General features: G+C 38.9%; 2 protein-coding genes across 5 annotated transcripts in view; both read right to left on the reverse strand.

Moving 5' to 3' along the window:
• uevld (UEV and lactate/malate dehyrogenase domains) overlaps positions 1–1,015 on the reverse strand; it is a 7,082-nt gene extending 6,067 nt beyond the window's left edge. The window contains exons 1-4 of the mRNA XM_059546127.1: positions 838–1,015; positions 574–658; positions 282–347; positions 32–195 (exon numbers count right to left, since the gene is read on the reverse strand). Of these exons, the coding sequence (XP_059402110.1) occupies positions 32–195; positions 282–347; positions 574–658; positions 838–879 (357 nt within the window). The 5' untranslated portion in view covers positions 880–1,015. The remainder of the gene's footprint in view (positions 1–31; positions 196–281; positions 348–573; positions 659–837) is intronic.
• Positions 1,016–5,070: 4,055 nt separating this feature from the next.
• On the reverse strand, positions 5,071–11,934 carry LOC132133142 (protein SPT2 homolog). 4 transcript variants are annotated; one of them, XM_059545878.1, is made up of 6 exons: positions 11,413–11,934; positions 10,998–11,112; positions 8,364–9,710; positions 6,147–6,303; positions 5,875–5,952; positions 5,071–5,723 (listed from the first exon to the last, which is right to left on the reverse strand). In XM_059545878.1, exons 1-6 carry the CDS (start codon positions 11,470–11,472, stop codon positions 5,636–5,638), a joined length of 1,845 nt encoding a protein of 614 aa, XP_059401861.1. In that variant the 5' UTR covers positions 11,473–11,934; the 3' UTR covers positions 5,071–5,635. The 4 variants fall into 4 exon arrangements, with proteins under 4 accessions (XP_059401861.1, XP_059401860.1, XP_059401859.1 ...); XM_059545877.1 differs by having other exon boundaries at positions 8,352–9,710; XM_059545876.1 differs by having other exon boundaries at positions 5,071–5,518; positions 11,413–11,933.
• Between the last annotated feature and the right edge of the window lie 186 nt (positions 11,935–12,120).

Raw genomic sequence — 12,120 nt, forward strand, 5'->3', positions numbered from 1 at the left:
TTAAGCTGAGAAGGGTTCGAGGTCCTCTCACATGGTCCCAGTTGTGCAGGCCGGGCAGGTGTATTCTGCCCTTTGAGTCGACGTGTTTACCCTCCCGTATGACCATGCTGGATGTGGGTCTCAGGAAGCAGATGGGAGGCGCGAGAGGGAACGAATCCAAGAGCCACAACAGGATGGGCAGGTTATACGAGCGCCCTGTGAACACATCAGCATCCAGACAGACAGAAATCAAGGCTCTTTCTATCCTGCTTCAGATAAACAAGAGACTGACAGAGCCTCACCGTGATAGCAGACAGGGATGTTCCCAACCAGTTTGAGCAGCTCCTTCTGTAAACTGTCACTAGATGCTGTAAAAATACACTCAACAATGACTCAGCAGAATTTAATAATCACAAATGATGCATACAACCACAGACCATTATCTGATATATACCATTCATGATTAGTTAATGCAGTTATGCAGTCATTTTAATATAAAATTTAAAAACTCAAAACTTAGAAGTCTATAACGAAGCCAGATAAATGTATTTTTAGATAATCTGATGTGTTTTGCTCATCATCAGAGTGACTTACTATATGTTGCAGATATTACTTTCATATCAGGATGGACCCGAGACACTTTGTTCAGCTCTTCAATAGCAACATCACGGAACTTATACTAGTGAGAAAACAAGCAGCGTGTTAGAGAAAATAATCCATATTTAAACACGATGGTAAACACGATTTAACTTTCCAAACAGGTTTAACCAGTGTCTATGGGTCATCTTTAACTCACTGACTATATGAGGCTAAGAGAGCATACATGTGAACAAGAAGTTAGGAGTTAATGTTAATCACCTTCGAGAGAACTTTCTTCACAGATTCCGAGCTGAAATCCATTTTCTTTGTTTGAGTAAGACCGAGTGAAACCAAGAAAGCTAACGTTAGAGCGGTTCAATCTCAGCCGAGCGTTAAAAAGAAACTTCCGCAAACACATTCCAGCTGCTGCTGTCTGCTACGGCGAGCCGAGAGGGGCGGAGCCAAACTAACACAGCATGACGACGGCAAGGCGATTTGATTTGTTTTAGGAAACCAATAATAAATATATAATTACAAAATAATAATATTTATAAAAAATATATAATTTATGGACATCTGAGATTAACATAAAATGTGTAAATGCACTGAATATATATATATTTTTCATTTTTTTGAAGACTTTTTATTTTTTTAACAACTTCAAAGAAGACAAAACAATCACATTTTGAACAACATAAACAATGTGGATGAATTATTATTATTATTATTACTTTGCTTATGTAGACTACAATTTTGCAGCAATATAAACAGGCTAAATTAACAATGGATTCAAGACCTTTGTTGGTTTTGTTTTCATAACAAAAATCATTTATTGTAAAAACGTAGTTAACCTTTACTAAATGTAAAAAAAATTGGTCAATTCCATCCAAATGTTTTAGACAATTTTACATTCAAAGAAAAAATGAGTCACCAGCTCTCTCAGTTTTACGTAAGGATATTAAATCATCAGTTTCAGAGTATCTTGAAAATAATTATTTAACAGGGCAAATGGTATGCTATGCAAAACATTATTATTTATTTATTTATTATTTCCCCTGAAATCACAAGTCCTCGGATGGAAGATCCGTTTTATCGCTTGTTTGTGATGCAAAACGAGACTCTGGGTTCGCATAATAAGGTGAAAGTGACGTTTAATGTCTCAGACAGCTTTGGGTGTGTCCACTTGTAGTTCGGTTCGTTTGGGTTCACTTGGACCAGACCAAAAAAAGAAAATGATTTGCTCCCGTCTGCCAGTGGCGCCCCCAGAAAATGTTAACAGGGGTGGCCAAATGAGGCCACAGTAAATTTTGGGGGTGGCACATTAAAATAAAGGGAAAAAAAATTAAGGGTTTGCAAAATAGACAAAAAGTTATATCTCTGTGAGTTCTAGGATTTTATCGATAACGATAATTACACTATTTTGCTGAGTGTTATTGTGCTGATATCTTGTTTTTAATTGTGCTGACACCTGATTTTTTTTTTTTTTACCTTTACACCATTGTTTCTAAAAGTGTGCACCATATTTTAGGTCAAATACTTTTATTTGGGCTGTTACCAAGCAAATGCAATCAGTATCAACAAAGTTGATCTTTGCAATGCAGATAAAACAGAAGCTGCATCTGAAGTGTCATTTAGATGTTTTTACAAACTGTTTAATGCAGCTCCGTGGAACATGGAATACTTTAACCTGCAGTTACAAATGAATAAATAATGTTTTGATATTTTAAAGATAAAACATTGAAAACTGATGTTTGAAATTATTTAAAAAATGAAAAGGTTCCATTAAATGTGAAATTAAAACCGCCAATAGGTGGCAGCGAGTCACTGTTAATAAGTGAGTCATTGCGATTGAACCGATTGAACCGATCATTTAAACGGTTGATTCATTCAGGAACAAAACACTTTAATGTTGCTCGGAGACGCAAAACTGTGGCTGTAACAGCTGCTGCACTTTTTTTTCACTTCTTTAAATTAATAGTACCCACTGCAAATCTTCCTAGGGGTGGCCGCAGGGGTGGCCAGAGTTTATACAGGGGTGGCCATGGCCACCCCTTGGGGGCGCCCCTGCCGTCTGCTGGCGTTCACATTTTAACACCGAACCTAAAGGCAGAGTGACACGTTCACAACCTGATTGGTTGGCTTGAATGACGTATATTTATATTTGGGTGTATGATATCAAAGCACCCATTAACCCATCGGTCTGCTCAGCGCCGCTTCAGTGCTTTACCGCTTCGCTTGCTGCCTGGTCCGATCAGTAGACTTTATAAAACAAGGTCCGAACCAGATAAGAGTTCGATTGCCCCAGCAGGACCACTCGTTCATATTACCGCGGTTCTTTGCGTCATCAAGCCAGGAGTTGTTTACGCCGTTGCTTAGCAACTGCGGGAGAAGGCGGCAAATGCATAACATTGCTCTTTGCACTTTTATATATTCATGTTTTTGATCCTTCGTTTTGTTTACAAAGCTTCGGTACATAACGCACTAAGGTCTGTCTTACAAATGTACTGCAAATACTCTAAAGAACACTGAAGGCGGACAGAATTGAAATGTACAGCTCTCTGCTTGCAGTGCGTCGGTCACGCTCGTCGGGAAAGTGAGTGAAACACACACACAAACACACATTTTTATCAAATAATACGTCATTAATAGCGGTTCACTCCCACGATTTGGTACGATTGCGTTCACATCAGCAGGGAACCATACCCCAGACCACCTTTTCTAAGGGGGCTTTAACACTGGCAGTTTAGTGGGGATAGGGGCACGGTTCGCATGAAAAATCACTAATGTGAACGCTGTCGTCGGACCCTGGTGCGCACTGGGGTACCGAACCCGAGACTACCTGGAGAAGGAGGTCTGAGTTCGGTTGCTCCCAAACTGTGGCGCAGTTCGTGTGAATGTCCAAGCAACACAGACTCGGGTGCACACTTGTTCAGGAAGTATCCCGCACATGCGTAACACTGTCGATATCAGTTTCCTCAACACGCGAGAACCATGAGTGGCAGGGGAACGTTGATATGTGCTGAATTACACCATGCAATTATCATAATCTACAGTGCATAATATCATCCAAAGATTCAGAGAATCTGGAACAATCTCTATGTGTAAGGGTAAAGGCCGGAAAACCATACTGGATGCCCGTGATCTTCGGGTCCTTCGACAGCACTGCATCACATACAGGAATGATACTGTAATGGAGATCACAACATGGGCTCAGGAATACTTCCAGAAAACATTGTCGGTGAACACAATCCAACATGCCGTTCGCCGTTGCCGGATAAAACTGTATAGGTCCAAAAAAGAAGCCATATCTAAACATGATCCACAAGCGCAGGTGTTTCCTCTGGGCCAAGGCTCATTTAAAATAGACTGTGGCAAAGTGGAAAACTGTTCTGTGGTCTGACGAATCAAAATTTGAAGTTCTTTTTGGAAAACTGGGACTCCATGTCATCCGGACTAAAGAGGACAAGGACAAGGACAAAGAAGTTGTTATCAGCGTTCAGTTCAGAAGCCTGCATCTCTGATGGTATGGGTTGCATGAGTGCATGTGGCATGGGCAACTTACACATCTGGAAAGGCACCATCAGTGCTGAAAGGTATATCCAAGATGTAGAAAAACACACAGTGGTAAACATGGACTTTTCCCAACTTTTTTGAGATGCGTTGATGCCATAAAATTTAAAATCAACTCATTTTCCCCTTAAAATGATACATTTCCTCAGTTTAAACATTTGATATGTCATCTATGTTGTGTTCTGAATAAAATATTGAAATTTGAAACTTCCACATCATTGAATTCTGTTTTTATTCACAATTTGTAGTGTCCCAACTTTTTTGGAATCGGGTTTGTAAAGTACTAACCTTAATAAGCACTTACCACATAATGTCAACACGTGTCTGTTCACTAAGAGAAAGTTACAAAGAAAGGCAAACACTGTGTGAAATGTAATTTGCTTGTACCATTAGATGTATTATATCTTATGTGCCTTGCTTTGAAGCAAATAATAAAGACATGATAGTAAAACTCTTGCAGCCATTCACTCTGGGACAGTGACAAAACTAGAGAGAGCAAATTAATAAAGGTTAGACTTCTTATCTACTTGCCAGTTGGTAAAAAAAAAAAAAACTAAAAAAAACACTGCTTTGTCTTTCATGACACATTAAAAATGACACCTACTAACATTTTTGTTTAAGCATAAAGTGTCTACACTGGTTCTCTGGATCAGTAACTTTTACCAAAACTACTGTGGTGACCAATTGATATGTTAATCATACCACAGGTACTTCACAGAATACCATGGTACTGCCATGTTACAAATGTTGACTAGTTATCTAGAGGACTCAAATATTTAAATGTGAATGTTATTTTCATTACAAAGCGGGTTTTGCAACGTGGCCAATGTGTTCCACAGAGCAAAGTTAAATTTGAGTTCCATATGAGCACTTGCAGGTTTCTGTAACCAGATCCACCATTACAGCAAAAACAAAGAATTAACAAATGACAGGACAACAGAATCTGTTAAATCCCTTTAACAAAAAATACACTGCAAAGATAGCAGTCTTCTGTCTTTTTTAACCAAATAAATAGTACAAATAATAAAATAACTCTCCCTAGATCGGGACCAATCTGGAAGTTGGTGCTTGAGATGTAAGGCTTCCACATCAAAATACTTTCATGGTTCCTAGACATACAAAAAAATGCTATTGTGATTATGAGATGGGCCCTTGATAGTGCAAACCTGCTCCCATGGCTTGAGCAATCAAATAAATAGTGTAACAACATCAGCGGCACAAGGAATGCATTTCCATTCCACTTGGTTCCTCCAAACCAAATAACACAAGATCAAAGTCAAGCATAGTAAACTAAAAATTTTTCGGCTTTGCTTTCATCACTAGTTTTTTTTTCATCTCCTCCTCCTCCATACGCATGTCCTCTTCATCCTCCTTGATGCCCAGGCGTAAACTGAGGCAAAAACAGAAACAAAAACAGGTGTCATTAAGGAACATAATTTCTGCCGGTCCTCTGCATAAAGGGAGAGAAGCATTTCATTTGAGTCTATCGGAAACTCAATCATCACGATCATTTTCTCTTCTTAGCATTCTTCCGCCTCATCTCCTCAAGTTCTCTTTTTTCCTCTTCCTGGTCCTCATACACTGCCATTTGCAGGCTAATCAGACAATCAAGGGCAAGGCAAGGCAAAAAAAAAAAAACACACAGAAAAGAAGGCAATAGTGTGATGATTTGGTGAAAATGGTGACGAACCAAAGAAGTTTGTCAACTAATATTTACCCACTTGTAGTTTACAGCTGAAATCTTACCTCCTCGCTTCCTCTTTCTGCTGGTCCTTCCAGCTGCTCTCCATAAATTTCAACGCATAGTCGCTTTCATCTTTATATCTGTTAAAACAAAAAAAACAAATATACCACAAAGTAGACAAACTCCTTGTAATTTAAGGATAAAGACATTTTATGCAAATACGCAAACATCTGTATAAACATGTTTCCTGTAACTGGTGAGATCAAATACCAGCGTAGAGTATTTTTCAAGCCCAAGGATATTTTATGTAACCTTAAGCTGGGTAAAAACTCACTTGGACTTATCATAGCCAAAGATTTCCCTGATATGTTTTGAAATTTCATCTTGGTCTTCTCCTTCATCGTCGATGAAGTCGTCCATCTCAGAGTCAAAATCTTCCTCATCCTCATATTTCCGTTTATAATTGGATGTTATGGGGGGCAATGCTGGTCCTTTAAAAATAGCAGGAGTAGAGGGGATACAACTTCAAAAAAAAATTTAATGCACACAAAACATTAATGTTGCTACTGATTACAAATTAAAATTATATTTTATAGAATATAAAAATGAATACATGTTCAAATAATTCAGAAACTCATTCCAAAAGAAAATTCAATACAATTACTTGGAGCAACAAACAAAACAATAACTGATACACAAAAATTAATGCAATAAGGATCTTTCATGGCTTCTCATGGTCAACTGGTTTAATAATATCTTTAACAGGCTGTCTGTTACCAGCAAAAAAAAAAATATTCAAATTGTTTCATTAAAGTCATAGAAACAGCATCTTTTCTCCAGAAACTGCTTTCTGTATGAGAAATAAAATGCTGGACAGGAACCGATTTTGTCCATCAGGAACTGATTGCATGTACTGTAGAATTCTATAGGTTGCATACATTACAGGAGTTGAATAAAATTGAATAGAACATTAACCAGACATGGTTAGCAAGTGACTTTGACACAATTTTCATGTCAACACCAGATAGGAAATGTGTACGAGTATAACATTTACTATGGTCTAATGAATTTTCACATCAACTTCAGTTGCAAGTTCTTTACATTAAGTGGAATTTGTTTTGAAGGACAAGTAAGGTTTTTTCACGATACCATAAACATGTTACGATACTATCATGATACCAAGTAGTATTGCGATGTGAACTGAGAGATATATATACACTGTACATATTACACACGTGTAGTAGCAAGTAGGGCTGTCAACGAATATTCTAAATTCGAATATGTAATCGAATAGTTTAAAAAAAACTAATTTCGAAGGTGAAAATTAATATTCGAATAAAAAAAAAATGTGGAAAAAAAGGCCCACTGTAGTAGAGGCGTGGTTGTCTGCTTTGCAAGTGGGCGCGCTAGCGCGCCTGAGGGTTCAGGGACAGGTCACAGCCTCACAGGAGTCGCACTGTCTGGCACAGCATCACTGCTGAAAGTTGACGCGTCTTCATGGAAGATGCCAGCAAGTGCAGAGCCCAACTCAACCGCAGCAGAGAAAATGAGGTAAAATTGTTGACCCGCGAGATAAAGTTGTATGCAAGCTATTTAAGATACAGTTAGCAGTTAGCATACCATTCGACCACTAGCAACATGGTCACATCTCAAAAATGTGCACCCAAATGAGCATGGCATAATGTGTGGAACTCCAGCTAAACAGTCACGTCTTGACACTTAACGTTACTTTGCATCGCTCGCCGCAAGCTCTTTGTCTGCAACACGACAAGAGGCCATAACGGATCAAATAATTTCGTTCATTTGTAGGGACATGAGACCGATCAGTATCGCGGATGGGGCACGCTTCGGGGAGTTCTGTCAAGCAATGCATCCGAGGTTTGATTATTTATCGTTTCATGTCAAGGAAAAGTTCCATGTTTCCACAGCACAGCTCGCTCGGAGCATTCAATGCCAGCTCTATATGCTGTAAAACTTCAATTAATATTAATAATATTTGTTTCAATCACTGAATGAAGCCTGCTATATTTGGGACAACAGTCGCGACCTTAAATTGCTTGCACAAAAATTTGTTTGTTCATTTAAACCATTATGCGCAGAGAAGGTGAGGGTGAGAGAGCGTGAGGTCTGCAGTCTTGGCCATTAGTTGATTTCCTTGTTTTTGTGTAGGTAATACGTTGTCATAAATGTTTAAACTTAAATAGACTATCTATAAAAGTAGTTATGTCTCTTTGTATTATTTTTGCCTGTTATTGACGTAATGCGCGTCATTGACAACATGCGCTACCAGATGTTCGAATAGTTTGAATATTCGTGTATTTTTAGAGGGAATATTCGAACGTCAATTTTGAGCAATTTTGACAGCCCTAGTAGCAAGGACATATTTTTTAGTCGCGATACTACCATAGTACCGGTAAACGGTGCAACCCTAGTAGGAAATACTTTGTGTTATCTTTGGACTGGGATCTGTTTAATCATAAGTTCTCTTAATATTAAAAAACAGAAATCATGAAACACTTGCCCATTAAGAGATTCTTACCGCAACCCTTACCAGGAGGTCTAACCAGGATCCTGTGGCCTGAGGGTCCAACCACTGTCTTGGGGCCTTGAGGGCCCAGAGGTCTTGGAACCATCCCAGGTTTCGGTGCAAAGTTTTTTGATGAAATAGTCTCTGAAACAACAGTGCACTGAGGTCTTCCAGGGCCAGAGCCCATGCCATTTAACGGTCTCCCAGAAACACTACCTCCCATCCTGCTTGGTCCATTTATGGAGCCCCTGGAGCTTCCAGGAACCTGCTGAGCTTGCAAACTACCACCTGATCTTGGTTGCTTTGAGGGATCACCAGAAGAAGGTCGTACAAGTCTGTTGCTCCCAGGCCATGTTAAATGTCCTGGTTTTGCTTGTTTCTGAGGTTGCCCACCCCTTTCAGAGTTACTAGGTCTACCTTGCCCAGAGTTTTTGGGTGGTTCTTGACCTGGTCTAGCTGCACCAGGAGCAACTCCTGCACGACTTCCTGAAATACATGATTTCCCTTGAGGTACTGAGATACTCCCCTTCTGTGGGATAAGGTCACTTGAGGTTGTGGGTCTTTGGCCTAATGAGGGTCTGGTTGGTGCTTGTTTCGATTGAAACGACGCACCATTCTTCATGGCAGCTTTACCATTTAAGGCACTTGAGGAGCCTGAATTTCTGTCTCCATGCAGCTTGGCAGAACTTGGAGTTCTTTCACTGAATGCTTGAAGCTTTGGCTTTTTGCTGGTACTACTTGACTGGTACTTTTCCCCTGATGGCTTGGGCAATTTCTCATTTTTGCCATCTCGGTCTACATTTTTCTTTTGTGAATTTGAGCTGGATTTGTGTCTTGAATTCTTGTCTGGTCTGGCGTCCTTCCCTCTATCCTGATTCTTAACTCTGCGCTCCATTTCAAGTTCCCGAATCTCCTCTGCTGTTCTAAGCCTCTCTTCAGTCTTCTTCACTACTTTAATTTCAACAGGTTCAAACTGCTTCTTTTCCGCAAGTTTCAATAGGTCTGCAAAGTTCAGTGATGCTGGTGGGGGCCTTCCTGGAGCACTGGGTTTTTTTGGTTTGCGGTCAAATTTGGAGGACTCAGCCCGAGATTGAGGCTTGACAGGCATGCTTTGTTCTTCAGATTCAGAATCTGTTCCTTCACAGTAGTAATTATCACCATCATCATCTTCATCATATGGGTTCAAACTTTCCTGCTCTTCCGATCTATCCCCCTTCGACCTCCTGCTTTTGGGCTGATCTATGACAGGGATGCCATTGTAACCTCTGAAATTGTCCTTGGTACGCGAAGCCATTGCTCTTGCCTTCCTGTCTGATTTCAGCTCCACTCTTTTGGCCAACAATTCCTCTTTTGCTTTCTTACTCTGTAGTTCTAAGAATGAGAAAAACACCAAAATATACATCATATGAGAAATGCCATTGTTATTTTCTCACCCTAATGCCTTTCCAAAACCCTATGGCAGAATTTATGAGGGAAAAAAAACGTTACATGCGAGTATCAAATATAATCCATCAAGCTTTTGATAAATGTTTATTTGTTCATCTTTCAAACATCGTCTTGCATTGCTTTATATGTTTTGCCCCCACAATAGTATTGGAGGATATTGATCAACAACTGATATTTATATGCATTAAATAGTTTTAAGTAGTCTGCTACACTATTATAAAAATCTCACTGATTTATATTACATTTCATTTTACTTTTTGGCCATATAAATATCAGTAGCTGCACCAAATTGCATGTATCATGTATACAGTACACTCAGTTTGGGCCTCTGTGTTTTTTAAGCTCCACATTCTCCTCTATCAAAATGTGTTAGCCTCATTTACCAAATATGATACTCAAAAACATGTTGGGATTACATTTCTAAAAATATGATTTTTCAGACTGCTATTACTTATGTCAAGCTTTAGACAATTATACACGCCTGAACCAGCCAATCCAGGTCTCCAGGATTGCTAGAAACTTCCTGGCAAGTGTGTATGAACTGTTGGAGGTGTCAATATTTGAAAAGGACTAACTAAATCAATACAATTAGGTATTATAAAAGGGTTTCATATAACTTGTTTGCTAGAGTTACATGATATACCAGCACAGAGATGCACAAATCTTTGCAACAATTTTATAGTAGTGAAAAATGCATTAAAGGGAAAAAAGAAAAAAAAACTGCAGGTGGTTTGGGATGGATCGGTTGAGAGATGTTCCTAAAAAGTACAAAGATTAACCAATTTTGGGGGGATGTTGCTGTGCTCTGTGCAAGCAAAGTCAGTAGGCTTCAGTCCAATGCGATAACATAACTAGAAAATACAGTCTAGGTCAAAATAACTAGAAACTGGAACGGAGTTAAAATTACTTTCTGGTTTAAAAAATTCGTACAAACTTTAAAAATAAAATGACATTTTATTTGGTTTATGTCAACCCTGATGTGGCATACTTAGATACAAGTCACATGGACTGCTATTATGGTGCTTATAAGGTAATTTTCATTATCTTGACAGCATCCATCCCATTTCATTTTATTTTTATGGAAAACGGCAATCTTTTTGTAGTTTTACAGGTTGGCAATGGCATGACAGTAATTAAACAATGACTTGGATGGACTATGTATTTGAAGATATACTATGTACAGCTAAACCAGGTTTAAGAAGAAAAGTGCACCTTTTTTCTTTTGGTCCACGGCCTGTTTTTTCAAGAAGGCCTGCACCGCAGCCGAATTAACTCCTTTGACTTTGACATCTTTCTTCGGTGGACCGGTTTTCAAGCTATACCGCTTCTAAAAAGGACAGACATGAGAACCATAGCAATGCAAACAAGTTATATTTAATTAAATTGGAAGGTTTTTTTTTTCCTCAATACATGGGCAACATTAACTAACCCTGCCCAAATCACGATATACTGACATGTTACATGTTGAATTAATCAAACTACAAGTAGTTTAATCTACCAAAGTCGACCTCGATTGCACATTTAAGTCTACTATAAATTTATTAAACAATAAATTATGTTGTATTTGTTTGTTTTATGAGGATGATGTTTATTGTTTTTTTTTTTCATGGGCAATTCTCGTACATACCGGTACGTTGCTGAGACCTTGGTTTTGGGAGGCGATGGACAGCACGTTGTCGAAATCCATGATCCCTAACTGTTCACAGCTCACTTATTTAGCTAATATTTATAGCTAACGCTCACCAATTGACAAACACTAAACTCAGGGAGCTTTGGGGTCCGTAAACACAGTCTGTAAATCAACTGAAATCAGTCCTGATGTTAAAACCAAACGAGTATTGAAGGAAGGAGAAGTAAACCACAGAGGAAACCCTCGATCAAACCAGGTCCCTTCAGCTGCTGTTCGCCATATCTGTTCCACTGTTGTGCATTTAAACCCTTAAACTATGGAGAGCCCGACAGATTAATACATAAAGTTTCGTTTTTATTCGTTCAGTGACACCGGGTCAGTTTCCCTAAACTGTCACTGAACGGCGTGAAATAGTGAAGCTATAAAAACACCGCGAATGTGGAAAATCCTCATCAGACCTGCTGCGATCGAGAAGCAGCTATAAAAACCCACGTCATCCAGTTCACGTTGACACGTTACTTCCGGTTGCTTAAGACACGCGTTTGATCTTCTATCATAACATTTACATAATGCTTTTCACTTGTTCTTTCTCTATTTTACTTGTTCTTTTTTTATAGACAGCAAATGGGATTTCTAAATGCAAATGCACTACTTGTAAAATAAGCTAAGCTAAGTATAATTATATATAAATGCGTTTATATATAC

Source organism: Carassius carassius, chromosome 50, assembly GCF_963082965.1.
Source record: "Carassius carassius chromosome 50, fCarCar2.1, whole genome shotgun sequence".
In the NCBI taxonomy this organism is placed as follows: Eukaryota; Metazoa; Chordata; class Actinopteri; order Cypriniformes; family Cyprinidae; genus Carassius; species Carassius carassius.